A 21,757-nucleotide genomic window follows, 5' to 3' on the forward strand; every position below is an offset into this window, starting at 1 on the left:
GGTGCTCAGCTTTCTTTATAGTCCAACTCTCACATCCATACATGTTCAGCAATTATTTGAACCTGAACTGGAAACAGAACAGTGTATACATCTACATTATTTTTCTTCTTTACTCTTCCAGACATGCATCGCTTCATAACAAGCTGAGTATGTTAACTTGCTTGGGCAAATGATCCTGAAGAGAACTTTTCCAAATAGTTATTGCTGTTGAGGTTACTATTTAACAGAAAAATAAGTTTTTTAAACAAATTAAAATTTGGGGGTAATTATTAGTTGATATTTATATTATTTGTTATATTTTTAAATCATTGGTTTTTTATAATTGTACTGTCAGATGTCACCTCCAGTTTAGCATAGAGAAAAAGTAAAAAAGCCAAACTAGTTTATCTAGAGTGTGAGCTGGCCAAAGAAATAATACAACCAAACTTACTTTATAAAAATATTGGTTCGTTTTTTTTTTTTTTTTTTTACAATTTATATGGAGAAATATGAATTTGTTATATCTCATATACATATGTGTTAATGGTTAGGTTTGGTTACAGTAGTAGCATTGTCAGTATTTTTAAAGACAGAAGAAAGTTTTTAACTATCTTGATATTTATGTTTCTGCATTTTATTGGAGTATAAATGCTGAGCAGCGTTGTGTTAATTTCTGCCGCTCAGCAAAGTGAATCATCTTATGTATACACAGGTCCCCTCCCTCCTGTCCCCCCTCCCGCCTGCTCCCACCCCAGCCCTCTGGGTCGTGACAGAGCTGGCTGAGCTCCCCGCGCTTTGCCGCAGGGCCCCCTAGCTGTCTGTCTCACTCGCAGTGGTGGTTTGTGTCCCAGTCTCCCAGTTCATCCCACCCTCCCCTTCCCGCTGTGTGTCCACAGGTCCATTCTCCGTGTCTGTGCTTCTGTTCCTGCCCTGGAACTGGGCTCATCAGCACTGGCTTTCTAGATTACACAAACGTGTTAATGCACAGTGTTTGGTTTTCTCTTTTTAACTTACTTCACTCTGTACTGGAGGCTCTAGGTCCATCCACATCTCTAAAAATGACCCAGTTTTGTTCCTTTTATGGTTGAGTAATATTCCATTGTATATATGTACCACATCTTCTCTATCTATTCATTTGTCAATGGACATCTGGGTCGTTTCCATGTCTTGGCTGTTGTAAATGGTGCTGCAGTTATGGTTTTATGCCCAGGAGTGGGATTGCTTGGTCATATAGGAGTTTTATTTTTAGTTTTTTAAGAAACCTCCATACCGTTCTCCATCGCCCTTGTATCAATTAGTGCAAGACTGTTGCCTTTCCTCCACACCCTCGCCAGTGTGTATTGTTTGTAGATTTAAAAAATTACTTATGTCTTCATTGCTGTGTGAGGGCTTTCTCTCGTTACAGGAAGCGGGAATTGACTCTGTTGCGGTGCCTGGGCTTCTTGTGGCGCCTCCTCTTGTCGCAGGGCACAGGCCCCAGAGCTCGGGCTCGGTAGCTGTGATGCACACGCTCAGCTGCTCCATGGCCTGTGGGATCTTCCCAGACCAGGGATCGAACCTGTGTCCCTCCGTTGGCAGGCGGATGCGTAATACTGGGCCACCAGGGAGGTCCCTGTGTGTAGAGTTTTTGATGGTGGCCATTCTGACTCGTGTGAGGTGATACTTCATTGTAGTTTTTATTGGCATTTCTATAATAATTAGTGATGTTGGGCATTATTTCGTGTGCCTCTTGGCCATCTGTGTGTCTTCTTTGGAGGAATGTTTATCACTTCTGCCCATTTTTCATTGGGTTGTTTATTGTTTTTAAAAAAAATTTTTTTGCTATTGAGCTGCATGAACTGTTTGTGTATTTTGGAGATAAATTGTCTGTTGCTTCATTTGCAAGTATTTTTTCCCATTCTGAGGGTTGTGTTTTCATTTAGTTTTTGGTTTCCTTTGCTGTGCCGAAGAGTTTAAGTTTAATTAGGTCCCATTTGTTAATTTTTGGTTTTATTTTCATTATTCTAGGTGGTGGGTCAAAAAAGATCTTGTTGTGATTTATGTCACCAACTATTCTGCCTGTGTTTTCCTCTTAAGGGCTTTATAGTGTCTGGTTTTACATTTATGTCTTTTACCCATTTTGAATTTATTTTTGTGTCTGGTGTTTGGGAGTGTCCTGGTTTCGTTTTTTTACACGTAGCTGTCCAGTTTTCCCAGCACTGCTTACTGCAGAGACTGTCTTTTCTCCGTTGTATGTGTTTGCCTCCTCTGTCTTAGGTCATTGACCACAGGTTTCTTTCTGGCCTTCCTGTCCTGTGCCATTGATCTGCGTTTCTGTCTTTCTGCCAGTGCCACACTGTCTTGATTACTGTGGCTTTTACAGGACATTCTGAAGTTGAGGAGGCCGATTCCTCCAGCTCTGGTTTTTCTTTCTCAAGCTTCCTTTGGCTGTTTGAGGTCTTTTGTGTTTCCATATAAATTGTAGAATTTTTTCTTCTAATTTTGTGCAAAGGTGCCATTGATAATTTGATAGGGATTGCACTGAATCCGTAAATTATTTTAGGTAGTATAGTCATTTTCACAATATTGATTCTTTGAGTCCAAGAACATGGTATATATCTCCATCTGTTTGTATCATCATTGATTTCTTTCATGAGTGTTTTATAGTTTTCTGAGTATAGGTCTTTTGCCTCCTTAGGTAGGTTTATTCTTAGATTTTATTCTTTTTGTTGTGATGGTAAATGGATTGCCTCCTTAATTTCTCTTTCTGATCTTTCATTGTTAGTGTGTAGGAATGCAAGAGATTTCGGTGCGTTAATTTTGTATCCTACAACTTTACCAGATTCACTGATTAGCTCTAGTAGTTTTCTGCCATTATCTTTAGAATTTTCTATGTGTAGTGTCATTTCATCTGCAGTGACAGTTTTGCCTTTTCTTATTTGGATTCATTTTATTGCTTTTTCTTTTCTGATAGGTGTGGCTAGGACTTCCAAAACTGTGTTGAGTAATAGTGGTGAGAGTGGACATCCTTGTCTTGTTCCTGATTTTAGAGGAAATGCTTTCAGTTTTTCACCACTGAGAGTATTTACTCTGAATTTGTTGTCTATGGCCTTTATTATGTTGAGGTAGATGCCCTCTCTGCCTTTTTTCTGGAGAGTTTTTTTTTTTTTTTTTTAATTATAAATGGGTATTGAATTTTGTCAAAAAAAATTTTCTGCATGAGATCATCTCATTTTTACTGTTTAATTTGTTAATATGGTGTATCACATTGATTGGTTTTGTGTATATTGAAGAATCTTTGCATCCCTGGGATAAATCCCACTTGATTGTGCTGTATGATTCTTTTATTGTACGTTAGATTTTGTTGAGGATTTTTGTGTCCATGTTCATCAAGAATATTGGTTTGTAATTTTCTTTTTTTGTGGTATCTGTGTCTGTTTTGATATTACGGGATGGTGGCTTTGTAGAATGAGTTTTGAAGTGTTCCTCCCTCTGCAGTTTTTGGGAAGAGTTTGAGAAAGATGGGTGTTAGCTCTTCTCCAAATGTTTGATAGAATTCGCCTGTGAAACCATTTGGTCCTGGACTTTTGTATGTTGGAAGACTTTTGATTACAGTTTCAAATTCATTGCTTGTGATTGATGTTTATATTTTCTAGTTCTTCCCAGTTCAGTATTAGAAAGTTATACCTTTCTGAGAATTTCTCCATTTCTTCAAGGTTGTCCATTTTATTGGCATATAGTTGCTTGTAGTAGCCTCATGACTCTGTATTTCTGCCATGTCAGTTCTAATTTCTCCTTTTTCATTTCTCATTTTATTGATGTGAGTCCTCTTCCCTTTTTTCTTGATGATTCTGGCTAAAGATTCATCAGTTTTGTTTATGATCTCAAAGAACCAATTTTTAGTTTTACTGATATTTGTTATTGTATTCTTTATTTCTGTTCATTTTTTCTGCTCTGATGTTTATGATTTTTTTCCTTTACTAACTTTGGGTTTTGTTTTTCTTTCTCTAGTTACTTTAGGTGTAAGATTGTTTATTTGAGGTTTTTCTTGTTTCTTGAATTGCTGTAAACTTCCTCTTAGAGCTGCTTTTGCTGTGTCACATAGGTTTTGGGTCATCATTTGGGTCGTGTTTTCATTGTCATTTGCTTGTATTTTTAAATTTTTTTTTTTTTTTTTTGGATTCCTTCAATGATCTCTTGGTTATTCAGCAGCGCACTGTTTAGCCTCCATATATTTGTGTTTTTTACTTTTTTTTTTTTTTCCTGTGATTGATTTATAATCTCACAGCATTGTGATCAGAAAAGATGCTTGATATGATTTCAGTTGTCTTAAATTTTCCAAGGCTTGATTTGTGGTTCAAGATGTGATCTGTTCTGGAGGATGTTCCACGTGCACTTGAGCAGGAAGTGTATTCTGCCCTTTCAAGTGGAATGTCCTATAAATTCAATTAAATCTGTCTGGTCTGTTGTGTCATATAAGGTTGTGTTTCCTTATTTTCTGTCTGGATTATCTGTCCATGGTGTAAGTGGGGTGTTGAAATCCCCCTGCACTATTATTGTAAAGTCTGTTTTATCTAAGAGTATTACTACTCCAGTTTTGATTTCCATTTGCATGAACCATCTCTTCCCATCCCCTCATTTTCAGTCTATACATGTCTCTGGTTCTGAAGTAAGTCTCTTGTAGATGACGTACGTATATATGGGTATTGTTTTTGTATCCATTCAGCCAGTCTGTGTTTCTTGATTGGAGCGTTTAATCCATTTACAGTCAAGGTAATTATCAATATGTATGTGCCTGTTACCATTTTAAAAATGATTTTGGTTTGTTTTTGTCGGTTTTTTTTCTTCTCTTATGTTTCTGCCTAGAGCAGTTCCTTTAGCATTTGTTGTAAAGCTGGTTTGGTGGTGATAAAGCCTCTTAGCTTTTGCTTGTCTGTAAAGCTTTTGATTTCTCTCTGCCACTCTCTCTGGCCTGCATAGTTTCTGCTGAAAATCAGCTGATAACCTTTTGGGGATTTCCTGGTATGTCATTTGTTGCTTTTCCCTTGCTGTGTTTAATACTTTTTCTTTGAATTTAATTTTTGTTAGTTTGAATTTTATGTATCTTGGTGTGTTCCTCCTTGGGTTTAGCCTGCATGGCAGCGGTCCCTAACCCTGGTACTTGTCTGCGGCCCGTTAGTAAAGATGCACATGCAGAGCTTCATCTGCCGCTCCCACTGCTCACGTGACCGCCTGGACCACCTCCTCCCCCCCAGTCCACGGAAAAGTTACCTTCAGTGAAGCTGGTCCTGGTGCCAGGAAAGGCTGGAAACCCCTGCTGTGTGGGACTCTGCTTCCTGAACTTGGGCGGCCGTCTTCTTCTCATGTTAGGGAAGTTTTTGTCTGTGACCTCTTCAAATATTTTCTCAGACTCTTTCCCTTCTTCAGGGGCCCCTATCATTTGAATGGTGGTTCGTTTAATGTCCCAGAGGTCTCTGAGACTGTCCTCAATTCTTTTCTTTTTTATAAATTCTGCTCCTCAGCAGTTATTTCGACATTCTGTCTTCCAGCTCACTTGTTTGTTCTTCTGCCTCAGTTATTCTGCTGTTGATTTCTTTTGCTGTGTTTTTCATTTTGGTTATTGTGTTGTTTATCACTGTTTATTTGTTCTTTTGTTGTTCTAGCTCCTTGTTACACATTTCTTATATTTTCTCCATCTCTGTCTCCACTCTATTTCTGAAATTTTGGGTCATCCTTGCTATCATTTCTGTTCATCCTTTTTCAGGTAGCTTGCCTGTTTCCTCTTCCTTTATTTGGCCTTGTAGATGTTTAGCTTGTTCTTTCATTCGTGACTTGTTTTTTGTTGTCTCACTTTTTTGATGGGTGAAGCCGTGTTCCTGTTTTACTGTTGTTTGGGTTGAGGCATTCAGCCCTGGAGTTTGCAGGCAGTTGGGTAGAGGCAGGTTTGCTGTGGAGGGCAGGGTCTTGGCGAGGGGGGGTACCTAGGCTCAGGACCCCTGTGCAGGGGAATAGGTCCTTGCGGGGGAGGTGCAGGGGAGGGAGCTTAGGTTCTGTGTAGCTGGAAGGGAGAGGTTTGGCCCCGGACCCCAGCAGGCTTGCCAGAACCCAAGCAGGTGTGGAAAATGCTGGCTGGCTCCCCTCTAATTCCCCAGTCCCCTGAAGGTCTTCCCCCATCCTTGCTGATCTTACAGTGAGTGGGCACCCCTGGACGTGGGACGCCCACCCCTCCCCCAGCTGCCCCTTAGGGGCTCCCGTCCGTCTCTCCCCTACTTTTCCTCCCCTCCCTGCCTCCCGTTATCCCCCAGGATCCGCGAGGCTGGAGAGGGCCTCGGGGGACTGAGGTTCAGGCTCTGGACCCAGCAGGCCGCCCGGGGCCTGAGTGGGCAGCAGCAGCACTGGCCCCATTCCCTTCTGGTCCCAGTCCCCTGAGATCCCCCTCTTTGCTGACCTCCTCACCATGAGTGAGCCCCTGCAAGCATGGGAACCTCTCCCCTCCCTCAGCCGTCCCTCAGGGTTGCTGGTCCCCCCACCTGCACTTCTCCTCCCCTCCCAACCCCCTGAACTCTGCCTGGTCATGAAGGGGGTTCCTCCCGTCCACTTAGGTGTCCAGGGTCCCGCTCAGCGCCTGGTAGTGGCCCTAGTTGTGAGGAGACAAACTCTGCATCCTCCTACCTGCCATCTTGACTCTGCCTCAGTGTTTATGCATTTTTATTGAAAGCAGTTTAAAATCGCCTCCTCCTTTGGGGAGGAGACAGTCAAGTATACATTATAAATGAAAATGTGAGTTTCCGTCCTTGTGTAATGAACATCAGTGGAAGGTTTATTTTACAGTTAATTTCTAGATTATGACCATTGTGTACCATGAAGGACACATGCATTGAAGGGAGAATAATTGTAATTACCACTTGTTCACAGTGGCTTGAGAGTTGGAGCAGGTGACCAGAAATAGCAGGTTCATGTTGTACAAATCTGGTTTAAGTTAAACATCAGCTATATAATTTTCTTTAAAAATCGTAAGAAGGTATTCCTAGAGCTGAGGTTATAAATTCTTCTCATGGAATATTTCAGAAACAGGTGCAAGTAGCCACCATTTCTGATTGTTTGAGTGGAGATGGCCCTTTGGGTTCCAGAATCAAGATAAAGAAGTGTGGGTCAGTGAGGGGAGTGGAATCCGAAGCTACCTGCTGTCCTGGGGCAGGAAAATAATTCCAGCATCCAGCAAGTAGTGCCAGGCGGCCTCTTGGGGACACTGCGGAGCCAAGGTTTGAACTGAGGGATCCTCAGGTTCCTTTCATTCTCATTTTTATAAATGCTTTAATTTTAGTAGATTTCCCCATCTCCTTCAATAATTTCTACTGGGAAAATTAATAAAATTTATTGAACATATAGAAAAACCACAGGTGTGTGTAACTTTTGGGCTTCTGCATTTATTGCCCTTTTTGTTTAGCTTGGAGCAAGGAAAAGATTTTATTAACAAGTCTTAATTCCCATGGAATCTACATAATTTTGAGTATTTAAGTGAAAACAGCAGTTGAGTGTTAACAGATGTGGTGACCAAGGCCACATGCCCTGTCACTTGCTCTCTTCTAAGCTTTCCATGGTCTAGAAAGCTCATGGAATTGATGTTGTGTTACTTGAACATTGATATTATCATGTCTACACTTTTCGTTTTTGGATTAAATGAATGACTTATGATGTCCTTCCTAAATGGAGTCATTCTGTTTTCATCTGAAAGAAACATCATTTTTCCATCTCGGTGATGGCTTCATTTTTTATTTAGTGGCAAGAAGTAGCGGGTAGTTTGTTATCACAGGAGTCAGTGTAATGCTGGAGTTCTGAAGGTCCTCAGATTATCAGCTGGTCCAGGCGCCTATGCAGGAGATTAGACAGATGATTACTCAGCCTTTCCTGAAATACTTAGAGTGATAAGAAACGTACTATCATGGTAGCATCTGCTGTTGAAGTCAGCGTTGCCCTCCTGGTTGCTTACACCCTCAGTCCTAGTCCTTTCCTCTGAAGTAACACATAGCAGTCTTTTTCCTCGTCGACACCCCAGCCCGGGAAAAGTTTCCTCTCCAGGAGCTTCAGTTTTCTGGTCTGTCACATGGTGTGGTTACCTAACCAGGGTTGAGGTTTGAGAACAGCCTGAAGAGTTGTAACCTTGGGCAAAACCCCTTGCATGTTTCAGAGCATTAATGTCTTAGTTTCATCTCTGGTGCATAATGTAATGGGGAAAATGGCAGTGTGTGTCCATAGATTTGGGAATCCTGATAGGTACTTTAAATTTCTATTCTTGTCACTAAGAAATGATAATTCATTTGTTTATTGAACATTTATTGACTGTTCACTGTGTGCCTGACACTTGGATCTTAAGTGAATATAAAAACAGAGTAAGACAGATACCTTCTCTGCCTGATCGGGGCTTACCTTCTCTTCCCTAGATCTTTTTACTTTGAGTTATAGATGACTTTTTAAAATTTCCATTTTCTTTAAATGTTTTTATATTTATTGGAGTAAAGTTGATTGACCATGTTGTGCTAGTTTCAGGTATGCAGCAGAGTGATTTAGTTATACGTATCAATTCTTTTTTCGGATTCCTTTCCTATATAGGTTATTACAGAGTATTGAGTAGAATTCCTTATGCTGTATAGTGGATCCTTATTGATGATCTATTATATGTCTGATCTATATATATGATGATCTATAATATGTATATTATATATACATATATATATATATGTATATCTGCGTGTATACATTTATATTTGTGTGTATACATTAAACCCAACCTCCTAATTTTTCCCTCCCATCAGTCTTTCCCCTGTGGTAACCTTAAGTTTGTTTTCTAAGAGTGAATCTCTTTCTGTTTTGTAAGTTCATTTGTATTATTTTTTGGATTCTACATAAAAGTGATGTTACATGATACTTATCTTTGTCTGACTTATTTACTATGATGATGTCCAAGTCTATTCAAGTCACTGCAAATGGCATTATTTCTTTTTTATGGCTAAGTAATAGTCAATTGTAATATATATGTACCACATCTTCTTTATTTGTCTATCGATGGATATTTAGGTTGTTTCTATCTCTTGGCTGTTGTAAATAGTTTGCAAAAAAACATGGGATTGCATGTACGTTTTAAAAGTAGTTTTCTGCAGATTTATGCCCAGGAGTGGGATTGCTGGAACATTCGGTATCTCTGTTTTTAGTTTTTCAAAGAATCTCAGTACTCCTCTCCATAGTGACTGTTACCAATTTACATTGCCACCAACAGTGTAGGAAGGTTCCCTTTTCTTCACACCCTCTCCAACATTTATTGTTTGTAGACTTTCTGATGATGGCCATTCTGACTGAGGTGATGTGATATCTCAATTAGTTTTGATTTGCATTTCTCTAATAAGTGATGTTGAGCATCTTTTCATGTGTTTTTTGGACATCTGTATGTCTTCTTGGGAGAAATCTATTTAGATTTTCTGTCCATTTTTTATTGTTTGTTGTTTTTTTAAAATATATTGAATTGCACGAGCTGTTTGTATATTTTGGAAATCAATCTCTTGTTGGTCAGATCATTTGCAAATGTTTTCTCCCATTCTGTGGATTGTCTTTTTTTTTTTTTTTATGGTTTCCTTTAAGTTTAATTAGATCCCTCCCCCCTATTTTTTTCATTACTTTAGGAGGTGGATCCAAAAAGAATTTCCTGCATTTTATGCCAAAGAGTGTTCTCATATTTTCTTCTAAGACTTTTATAGTATTTAACCTTACATTTAGATCTTTTATCCATTCTGAGTATATTTTTGTGTATTGTGTTAGAGCGTGTTCTGATTTCATTCTTTTAGGCATCGCTGTCCGGTTTTCCCAGCACCACTAATTGAAGAGACTGTCTTGTCCCCATTGTGTGTTCTTGCCTTCTTTGCCATAGATTAATTGACCACAGGTACATAGGTTTATTTCTGGTCTTTCAGTCCTACTGATCTATAAGCCTGTCTTTGTGCCAGGTACCATATGGTTTTGATTATTGTATCTTTATAGTATTGTCTGAAGTCAGAAAGCTTGATTCCTCCAGCTGTTTTTCTTTCTCATGACTGCTTTGGCTTTTCGGGATCCTTTGTGTTTCCACATACATTTTAAGATTTTTTGTTATAGATCTGAAAAAATGCCATAGGTAATTCGGTAGGGATTGCATTCAGTCATTGGATAGTATAGTCATTTTAACAATATTGTTCTTCCAATCCACGAACGTGGTATATCTTTCCATCTGTTTGTGTCATCTTTGATTTCTTTCATCATTGTTTTCAGATTATCGATCTTTTTCCTTATGTAGGTTTATTCCTAGGTGTTATTCTTTTTGATGCAATGGTAAATGATACTGTTTCCTTAATTTCTCTTTCTGATCTTGTGTTGTTAGTGTATAGAAATGCAGGATGTATGGCTGATTCATGTCAATGTATGGCAAAAACCACTACAAGACTGTAAAGTAATTAGCCTCCAACTAATAAAAATAAATAGAAAAAAAAAGAAATGCAGGAAGTTTCTGTGTATTAGTGTTGTATCCTACCACTTCACTGAACTCATTGATGAACTCTAGTAGTATTCTCGCAGCGTATGTAGGATTTTCTATGTGTAATACCATCTCATCTGCAAACAGTGACAGTTTTACTTTGTTTCCAACTTGTATTCCCTTTCTTTTTCTTCTCTGATTCTTATGGCTAGGTCTTCCAAAACTGTGTTGAATAAAAGTGGCAAGAGTGGACATCCTTTCTTGGTCCTGATCTTAGAGGAAATGCTTTCAGCTTTTCACTGTTGAGAATGATATCTGTGTGTTTGTCATAAATGGCCTTTATTAGGTTGAGGTAGGTTCCCTTTGTGCTCACTTTCTGGAGACTTTTTATCATAAATGAGTGTTGGATTTTGTCAGAAGCTTTTCCTTTGCATCTGTTGAGATGATCATCTGGTTTTTATTCTTCAGTTTGTTAATGTGGTATATTACACAGATTGATTTGTGAATATTGAAAAATCCTTGCATCCCTGGGATAAATCCTACTTGATCATTGTTGAATTCAGTTTGCTAGTATTTTGTTGAGAATTTTTGTATCTGTGTTTATGAATGATACTGGCCCATATTTTTCTTTTCTGTGATATCTTTTTCTGGTTTTGGTATCAAGGTGATCTTGGCCTCTTAGAATGAGTTTGGGAGTTTTCCTTTCTCAGGCATATTTTGAAATATTTTCTGAAGGATAGATGTTAACACTTCTCTAAATGCTTGATATAATTCACCTGTGAGTCCATCTGTTCCTGGACTTTTGTTTGGGAGCTTTTGGTTTTTTTAATCACAGTTTTAGTGTCATTATTTGTTTTTGGTTTGTACATAGTTTCTGTTTCTTCCTGGTTTAGTCTTGGAAGATTGTATCTTTCTAAGAATTTGTCCAATTCTTTTAGCTTGTGTGTTTTATTGGCAGACACCTGCTTATAGTACTCTTGTGATCCTTTATATTTTATGGTGTCTGCTATAACTTTTCGTTTCTAATTTTATTGATTTGAGCCTTTTTCATTTTTTTTCTTTTCTGGTTAAAGGTTCATCAATTTTCTTTATCTTTTCAAAGAACCAGGTTTTAGTTTTATTGATCTTTGCTATTATTTTCTTCATCCCTGTTTCATTTATTTCTGACCTGGTCTTTATGACTTCTTTCCTTCCACTTTTTTGTCTGTTTCCTGAAGTAGGATTGTCTTGCTCTAAACTTCCTTCTTTGAGCTGCTGTTGCTGCATCCCGTAGGTTTTGGATTGTCGTTTTCATTTTCACTTGTTCCCAGGTTTTTTGCCTGTTCAAAATAAAATAAACTTGATAGTGTACTTTTATTCCTCTGAATGTTTTAGTTTTCTTATTAATTTAGTATTTAACAGTATGTCTTTGATTTACAGATATATGGAGTCTGGGAGTGATCCTTTTCATGTTGGTATGTGGGCAGCCACCCTTTCAAGAGGCCAATGACAGTGAAACATTGACCATGATCATGGATTGCAAATACACAGTACCATCCCACGTGTCTAAAGAGTGTAAAGAGTAAGTAAAAAATAAAAAGTGTATATGTATCTTTGTTCATTTTAACTTTTGAACCCAGTGTTTATGCTCTTGGTAAGAGTGTTTTGGGAGTTAACCCCAGAATGTGATTTGAAATTTAATGTTGGAGAACATAATGTATTAGTTTGTGTTTCAAATAAGCTAGTTTTCAAGAAACCCATTATATGCCTCCTCAGCCTCCAGGAGTGGTGGGTTACTTTCGCTTGAAGAACTGCAGTAAGAACTACTTTCTGTTTTTGCTCCTGGAATTATTTAAAGCTCCAGAGAAGAGTTAGGGGATTTGCTTTCCTGAAATAGACTATCAACACACTATTTCTGGGTATACAAGGCGTGCTTCATAATTTTATTCATGTACTCCTCCCCGCCGTTGACTAAAGAGCTCTGTTTGGTTCATGTGACTATAGGAAGAGTACATGCAAGCTGATTATTTGGAATTTAAAGTACTATATATAGCACTGTGATGTATATAGTGATAAATTCATAATGAAATAAAAGAACTGTTGGAAGTTCAGTATTTCATTGATTTAAAGTTTTTAGTTTCTCCCATCATTTGATATGAAGGAAATCTGATAGTTTGAGGAATCTTCTCTGCAAGTGGATCCCTATCTTAGGCCATAGTTAAGAACTTAGGAATTCAAACTCTCGAGATTCAAATACTAGTTTTTCAGTTTACTAATGATGTGAGAATGGTGGAACCTACCTTACAGGGTTATTTTGGAAATGAAATGAATTAATGTATGTAAAGCTTGTAGCTCAGTCTTAGCACACTCAGAATGAATATTGGTGGTGATTATCATCGTCATCATCCTTATGCCCTGTTGTTATTCTCTATCCCGGAAGCAGGCTGCTGTCTGTGGGTGTATGTTGTGTGTGTGTGTTAGATGTTTGTATTTCAGGAGTATCTTCATAGCCCTTTCTGAAGAAAAAACAGAGTAACATTATGTTTATGTTGACATATATCATTCAGAAGAACAGATAAAATGTGTATGTGATAAAGTGAGCACCTTTGTACCCAGTAGCCAGCTCAAGAAAAGGAACAATTCTAATATTTTAGAAGCCTCTTCTTGGCATCTCCTTCTCAGAGGGATTATCTTTAATTAATCATAGGACCATTCAGTTTCTCCTTTTTCCTGTGTCAGTTTTGCTAAGTTTTGTTTTTTAAAGGAACTTACCATTTTATCTAAATTATCAAATTTCTTGGCCTCAAGTATTTATAACATTCTCTAATTATATTATGAAAGCTGGTTGATTAGTGGATTTGTTGTCCTTTTTTCATTCTAGTATTGATTTTTTTGCCTTCTTCTATTTTTGCTTTCTTTGTTTTTTGTCTTGATCAGGCCTGCCTGAGGTTTGTTCATTTTAATGTTTCTAAGAGCTGTCTTTTGTTTTTCTTGATTTACTGTTGTATTTTTTTTTGCTTGTTTTATGCTACTGATACTATTTTGTCTGTGTTATTTCCTGCTACCTACTTAATGCATTAGCTCATTTTTCCATTTTCTTCTGTTGAATATTCCATAAATTTTTCTTTTCTAATGTAGTGGTTAAGTACCATTTTACCTGCATCCGACTAGTTTTGATTTATAGTCTTTTGTTACTCAGTTCTGATTATTGTCTAGTTTCCGTGTGTTTATTTAACCCATTACTTTTAGAAGGGTGTTTTAAATTTCCAAATGTGCAAGGGTTTTACTAATCAGCTTTTTGTTATTCATTTCTAACTTAATTGCATTGTGATCCAAGGCTATAGTCTATATGGTACTAGTTTTTATTAACTTGGTAAGGCTTGCTTTTGGATTAGCATGGAGTCAGTTTTTGTAAATAATCCTTCTATTCTAGAAAAGAATGTACACTTTCTAATTGTTGGGTCAGACTTCTTTATAAATCCTTAAGACTAAGCTTGTTAATTATGCTGTTCAAAATTATTTAAATCCTTTCCTAGTTATTTGACTTAATCTACCACTTAATGAGATATTCTTCCACTATGTAGAATGCTATCATAGGCAAATAAAGAGTTATTACCCCCATCAATACAACATGACAGGTCAGCTTATTTTTTTGTATTTGGAAGTCTGTCAGTTTTTGCTTTTGGTGTTTTGGGGGGGAATATTATTAAATCCAAACAAGTTGAAAACTGTTGTGTCTTCCTGGTGAGTTGAACCTTTGTATCCCTGTCTATTCTAATAATGCTTTGGGCCTTAAAATCAGTCTGTGTCATCTAGTTTTAGCTAATCACACCAGTCTTCTTTTGGCTAGCAGTCATGTGCTATATAGTTTTCCGTTCTTTAAATCTTTTATTGTCTTGTTTTTAGGTACATCGTTTTTTAGCAACTAGGAGCTAGAATTTGGATTAATACCATCTAACCATTTGAGCATTTTGTCTTTTAATTGGAGAGTTCATTCGATTTATTATTATTGTACTCACTGATAGATATAGATGTATTTGAAGTCTGCATTCTTAATTTCCCATCCTGTCTTTAAGTTCTTGCAGTGGAACTTGGTTTCCATTGCATTTTGTTTTTTTCATTGGGATGTCAGGCTTCTTGTAAGTTCTTATAAGTTATAGTTCCGACACAAAGAATTTGTATTTGCTTTCCTCCTAGCTACCCAGGGGCATTTCCACCCTGAAACCTCTTAAAAGTAACCACACAGATTTAGTGTCATTAATTTGGACCACAAACTTGTGTGAGGACCAGCTTGTACCTAGAAGTTCTTAGAAGAAACTCCCCTCTCCCCCCTCTGCAGCAGTGTTGAGGCAGGCAGGTTTCCACCTTGACATGTTAGCAGAAGATGGGTTTCTCACTTCTCATTCCTCCCCACACTGAAGCTGGGTCCCAGTTCTTTGCTAGGTTCTAGTTGTACTTCTCACCTTCAGGAGGCTCTGCACAACCATTATATTCTGCGTATATTCTGTTTTCAGTCACTCAGTGCAGAAGCAGGAAAAATCAGAGCAAGGCCAGCTTTGTCATTAGCTCCTAAGAGTCTTACTTTTGCTCTATTTTTACTTGCTGAGTAGTTCGTCCATCTCTTCATCCTTCTATCTTTTCTTCCCGTCTTTCATCCCTCCTTCCTTCTTGCCAACACAACCCCCTAAAGGTAGATGACATTTTGGTTGCTTTCATCAGGATGGTCATTCATTCTCCTGGAAACAGAAGTTAGCTCAGCACCCTATTCTCTGTGTTGTAGCTGGTGGTTGTATCAGGTTCTGGTGTGCCACTTCCCCAGTTAACTCAGGGGCAGATGTTGATACCTAGTGTTAATTCTAGGTGATAGGAAACTGCATTTGTGTGTTTGGCTTGTCTGGTGGTTATGATTTTTTATTCTGTGAATCTGTGTGTTGGGCTTGTCTGGCGGTTACGATTTTTTATTCTGTGAATCTGACGACACCAAATCTCCTTCATTCCCATCAGCCCCACCATCAGCACTGGTGAACCTGATAAAATCGATGGTATAAGTTTAGGAAACAATTTTGAAAAATACAGTAGCTCACCATTACTCATCCCTGCCAGGACTTTGCTTTAACAATGGACTTACCTTCCTTTCCAGCCTGATCACACGAATGCTACAGAGAGATCCCAAGAGGAGGGCCTCTTTAGAAGAGATTGAAAACCATCCTTGGCTTCAAGGAGTGGACCCTTCCCCGGCCACGAAGTATAACATCCCGCTCGTGTCGTATAAAAACCTGTCGGAAGAGGAGCACAACAGCATCATCCAGCGCATGGTGCTCGGGGACATAGCGGACCGTGACGCCATTGTCGAGTACGTCGGCGCTCGCCAGTGCAGGGCCGTGGGTTAGGGTTCTTGGGCTGGGCCCTTTAAAAAAAAAAAAAGTTTGTCTTAAAATTTTGTTTATTTATTTATTTTTGGCTATGCTGGGTCTTCGTTGCTGCGTGGGCTTTTCTCTAGCTGCAGAAAGCGGGGGCTGCCCTCTAGGTGAGGTGCGCGGGCCTCTCAGAGCGGTGGCTTCCCTTGTCGTGGCGCAGGCTCTAGGGCTCCTGGGCTCGGCAGTCGCGGTCCCCAGGCCCTAGAGCACAGGCTCAGTAGCTGTGGCGCGGGCCTTGCTGCGAGGCACGTGGGACCTCCGGGTCAGGGAAGGAGCCCGTGTCCCATGCACTGGCAGCGGGTTCTTGACCACTGAGCCGCCAGGGAGTCCTGGGCGCTCTCAGTGGGGCGGGGCCTGTGGACGCGGTGTCGTGGTTGGAGTTCCCAGTTGGCAGGGCTTACGTCACTTATCTCTAGAGTTCCTGGCCCCGGGCCTGGCTCATAGGTTTTGTTGTCTTTTGTTTTTATTTTTGTTCTAGTAGACAAGCACACCATTTCTCGTGGTGTCAGTGAGTCCTGTGGCCTTTCTTCCTGCTCACAGAGGTGAATCGGAGTAGACCGTTTTGTGTCCCGGTAGCGACACGGTCCATTGCTGGGTCCTCCTAACTCCTGGGCCTCCCTCTGGTCCCCACGGGGAAGCAGGGGCAGACCACAAGTTCTTCAAGGCAGGAGTCGGCCTGTCTGTAGCCACACATTTTCATAAGTAAGGGTGTAGAGGCCCACAGCCAAGGCCGTGTGTGCGCACGCTACCGGAGTCACTGTGAGAAGGACCATACGACTTAACGAAACTCAGATGTTACTGTCTGGCTTTTTAGAGCCTTTGCTACAGTAACCTGGAGCCCATGAGATGCACAAGTTAGTTGTATTTTTTAAAAACCGAAGCCAGTTTTTTATAACCTGTGAAGTTTGAAATCAAGGGTAATATAAAGATACAGTTGCTTTAACAATGATTCATTTCTCTAAGAGGTCCTGTCTGTAACAATATGAAGTGTTCTACAAGTCAAAAGTCATTTAACCGATTGGATGAAACAGTTGAGGATGATAAATGAGGATATACTCTGGGGGATTCCCCTCAAGGGGTCCACTCTGGCCTGGCTGAGTGTTCTGACCCAGGTTTCTGACCGCCAGGAGGAGGAGGCTGCGGGCTGGACGTACCACTGCAGCGGGGTGGGCTGTCAGGCTCAGCTCCCCAGGTCTGGTCCTTGAGAAGGGTGGTGTCTTTATAAAGGACATGCAGCTTTAGGGTATACGGCAAAGAAGAATTTATAAAAATAAACTCAGGCTCATAGTTTTGGTTTAAGTACAAACATCTGCAGGTTTCTGAGTGTGTTTTGAGTTTTCACAGATTGACCGGTTACTGAAAAGACCTAAACAAATGGAGAAGAGCAGGACACTTGCTCTTTTTGCCAAGGATACTCACCGTAGGAATGTGTAGAGGATGATTTTTCACTTTTGAGTGGATAAAAGGCTATTTGCATCTCCTTGAATTGGCTTGAGTCTTAAATAAATACATGCAGTGGTGTCCTGTAGAACTGTTTGATTTATGTAAATTCAATTGTAAATCCAAAAGGAGAGATAATTTGAAGTCTCAGGTGTTCCCAGCAGTTCTCAGGCTAATCTTGCCTGCTGCCCACATTATGAGCAGCTCCCCATTGCAGGGTGCTTCCTGAATTCAGAGACACATTTGTCAGTCCCCTTAACACAAGCCCGCAGCTTTATCTGGTGCTCGGTTGAGGAAACACTCTGAGAAGTCATTCTGGTCTGGGATTTCACCTCGATGTCTGACTTCAGAATCTCTCACCCTGGCCCTGGTGGTTTTACGAGGAGTAGCCTCTGTATCGTGTCCTTCCTGAGTGTTCACCGTGTAAGCTCGCTCACACAGAGGGTCCTGAAGCATCGTCGTGTGTTTCTGGCCTTGTGGCTCCTCCGTAGCGCCCCCTCCAGGGTCCGTCCCAGCTGCGGGGGGCGGGGGGTGCCCCGTGGGCATGTATGTGCCCAGCACAGTGCCGGCCAGACTGAGGACTCAGCACTACTTTTGAGGTGGATGTACAAATTTCATTTTATTCACAGATTTTATTCAAAGAAGAGGCTAATAACATGCTTTCAATAGATTAGTAATGCATTAGTGTCTGAAAATGCCAGTAAGCACATAGTGTAAAAGGAAAAGCGTTTCTGATTTTTCTGACTGATACTCGTGTTTGAGTGCACGTTCACATAACTCATTTCATAATTCTGTCGGAAGCAAGTAAGCCACTCTCGTGAAAATAAACTGACACACATTAAATTTTTGGATAATGTATACATTCTTGGAAATTTCATTATCTTAAGCATCTAAAACTGACATCCAGCCCAGCTGCCATCAGCATTTTGGGTTTTTCCTACTAACCGACCATTTTTATGCAGTTGTTTCTTAGAATTTTAAGAATGATCTACTACCAGGTTTTGGGTTTTTTTTCCCCTCCTTTTTGTGGGGGTTCCCTGCCCCCCTTAATTTTAAAGAATTCCAGGTCATTGGATTTCATTTGCTTTTACTTAAAAAACAAAAACTCAGTTGTGCTGTGCGAAGACAGACCTGCTGATGCGGCTTATGTTCTCTCTCCCTTACTTCCTCAGGGCCCTGGAAACCAACAGGTACAATCACATCACAGCCACTTACTTCTTGCTTGCTGAAAGGATCCTGAGGGAAAAGCAAGAGAAAGAAATACAAACCAGATCTGCAAGCCCTAGCAATATCAAGGCCCAGTTTAGGTGAGAAAAAAATCTTCACTGATTTTAGTAAGTTAACGTTTTGAAATAGCCAACTTTTCCTCAGTGTTTCCTGACTCTGTGGGGTGAGGGGATAAAGAGCGGTGACGGCCTCGCCGAGAGGCCGTGTGGGCTCCACGGGAGGGAGGGGCCGGGGTCCTCATCACCGGGGCCACCCTCCTCTCCTGGGCTCGGGGGAGATGGGCTGTGCTGCTGGCCTGGCTGGGAAGACGGCTGTGCAGAAGCGGCCTCACGCTAGGGTGTCTGTCGCTGTTTCTGTTAAACTCTTCCAGATCTGACGTGTCATTTTGTTTTTAAGTTTTATTCCAGGAACAAGGCTGGGTTTTCCCTCAGTATCTGGAATAATTTTAGAAAACCTGCAGGGCATATCTGTGGCATGATCTTATCTCAGGATTGCAGGAATGTGACAGATCAGCTAGTTGATTTATTAGCTACTTCACCTTGGGAGTTCACCTAACCTCTGACTCGGCTTCCTCATCTGTGAAATGGGTGGAATAATGCTCTTTACTCCTTGAGGGTATCGTTGCGATAAATGAATTAATATATATGCGAGGTGGTTTGAACTGGGTCCCGTGTGTTTGCTGTCACTGTTGTGGCTTTTCCCCACCATGTCATCTTTGGCAGAGCAGTGACCCTGCACACGTCTCCCCTGTGGTTTCCTTCCCTTCCTTTTCCAGCTTTTTGCTGCTGCTGCTCTCCCGCTGCCTTCCTGCTCTTCTTTTTCTTGTACCATATTAGCTTTCCATTTAACCTCAAAACTTGGGAAGGCTTACAGAAGGGTTACTTTTGTCACCATTATGAAAATTTATTTAGAATTTATTTTTGTTCAGATAAAATAATGGAATTATAGTGGAATTTAATAGTGATTCAAAAACAGAAGGATGCTCTTGATTCTTAGTAATTCTCTACTTGTACATCCAACTATATATGAACATATGTGTGTGTATATTTATAATAAATTACTGTTTAAAAGAAGAGTACCATTGGATTTTAAATTACTTGCAGTCAGCTTGCCACGGGTAGGTTGTTGCTTGGGGTGGCGCGACGGAGAAGAGACAAGAAAACATTCCCGGGTGACCAGAGACTAAATATTTAAAAGTTTAGTTTAACTGGAAGATGACTTTGGTAACTTCATTTATATCCTGGATGTTTTCTTGAGTAAAGAAAACCAGGCACTCTGTCTGGTGTCAGCTTGGAAAAGGACTGGGCCCCAGGGAAGGTGGGAACCCTTGCACATGGGACAAACCAGGAAAAGGTCGGTGAGTGGTTAGGGTCAGCCTAGTCCTGACCCGAGCCCTCCTGTGTGAAAGAGCAGAGTCACCGCAGGCCTGACCGCCTGGCCTGGAGCCACCTCAGTGTTTGGGAGAAGGGAACATTTGGAATTGAACTATTTTATTTTCAGTGGAACAGATCAGAATTCAATCTAAAGTTGATCAGACAGGTAAATTTATGAAACTGGCTTTACTTTATTATAGAAGTTACACAGCCAACAGCAGCTATAGAGAAGTACCAGAGCCTTCCATGCAATTTTCTGTTACTCACCTGGGGACTAGGCAGTGGAGATGCTGTGGGGGCCTGTCCTCCTCCTGGGTCCCCGGGCCCACTGGCACGGGTAGATGTCTGCTGACTTGCCTTGTCTTCATTGTCAAAATCCCAGACCCTAACTCACTTCCATTGCTGGGTGCGCCTTGGGGTCAGGGTGACCTGGATGCAGAAACGCGGCCTGAGACAGGAGACTGGTGTTAAGCAGCAGAGTTAGCGGTGGAGGGGGCAGTGGGTCCAGCCAGGGAGAGCCTGCCTGGAGAGGGTGCATTCTTTGTGTCCTGCCAGCGTGGGCTGGAAACACGTGCACTCGGTCAGTACGAGAGCCTTGAGAGGTCCTCCGGGAGCCAACCCTCTGCGTGTGAACTGTGCTGTCAGCGCAGCTCGTTTATGGTTCTTGTTAGCAAACTTTCTTATCTCTTGTTAAGATAAGCTGTGATTTTCTCACAGTGTCATGCTTATTTAGTCTAGCACAGCATTGGACCCAGATATGTTCTTAATAGATGTGAGCTATTTAACCATCTGATTAACTCACGTAAATGAGAAGTGGTGATGCAGTGGCTGGTTCAGCTGCAGGGCCCTCCCTCTTGTTTCTGGGTGGGCTCTGTTGTGGGGGAGAGAGAATCCCCTCCAGTCTTTGTCCTGCCCGCCTCGAGTGGCCTGGCTGCGGCTCTGGGGGGTCTGACGTGCCTCCCACCGCAGGGCCACCCCAGTGTTTGCCAGGGTGCATTTTGAGTGGTTGCTCTTTGAGGAATAGATCCCGAAAGGAATGTTGGGTGCCATTTCCCAGGGCCCAAGGCTCACCTGGAGTTGGCACAGTTGTGTCGTGAGGACAGAGGACTTGTCCAGAGATGCTGCTTGACCTCAAAAACATTGAACACTCGGCTTCTGTAGATTACCGAGCAATGGGCAGCGAACAGGCCCACTCCATCCTTGAGAGAGAGGAGGAAGCTCTGAGTTGGGGAACAGAGGTCTGCTGTAAACTCATGGGTTTTTTAAAGCTACAGGTTTGATTGGGTTTTATGTCTGGGATAACATAATTGGTGTGAAGTGCAAGTGTCAGTGTAGCTGTGGCTGTTTCAGTGTCTCCTGCTCCCCCGGGCAGAGAGGGCAGTTGAGAGTTCCAGATGTTTATTCAAAAGAGGCTAGAGACCTCACTTTCGAAAGTCTTCCTTGGGCTACCAAGCAGTGTTCTTACTACTTGGGTGACTCAGGATTGGGAGTAAAATCAAAGTTCAAACAACAGTAGATTTTGCTGTTCAGAACTCCTGTGTGGTCATTAAAATATATATATACAGAGAGAGCAAGCTTATGGGGTGCATCATTTAATTGGTAAAGAAGAGATTTATATGTGGCAGTATTCACTGACTTTTCTCATCAGTAGTTTAAATCCATTAAACTATTTTTATTTTATTTTCTTAACACACCAACTTTTCACACCACCCTGTAAAATCTGGAGGACTAGAAATTTCAGGTGAATTTATTAGCAATACTATACCTACAGATTGTGATCTAAGACCAGAAGGAGCAAAACCTGTGTTCAGGTTTGACTCTGGTGATAACTCCCTTGTACTTTTAAAAAGGCTTTTCTTGTGGTA

The 21,757-nt window shown here is 40.8% G+C and overlaps 1 protein-coding gene across 7 annotated transcripts in view; it reads left to right on the forward strand.

The window, feature by feature from the left end:
- The window catches only part of SNRK (SNF related kinase), a 66,416-nt gene that overhangs the window by 40,570 nt on the left and 4,089 nt on the right, over positions 1–21,757 (forward strand). For all 7 annotated transcript variants that reach the window (XM_043885549.1, XM_043885551.1, XM_043885556.1 and 4 more), the window contains 3 exons: positions 11,876–12,017; positions 15,576–15,788; positions 18,465–18,599. In XM_043885549.1, coding sequence (XP_043741484.1) covers positions 11,876–12,017; positions 15,576–15,788; positions 18,465–18,599 — 490 coding nt within the window. The remainder of the gene's footprint in view (positions 1–11,875; positions 12,018–15,575; positions 15,789–18,464; positions 18,600–21,757) is intronic.

The sequence above is a fragment of the Cervus elaphus genome, chromosome 24, assembly GCF_910594005.1.
Source record: "Cervus elaphus chromosome 24, mCerEla1.1, whole genome shotgun sequence".
Classification (NCBI taxonomy): Eukaryota; Metazoa; Chordata; class Mammalia; order Artiodactyla; family Cervidae; genus Cervus; species Cervus elaphus.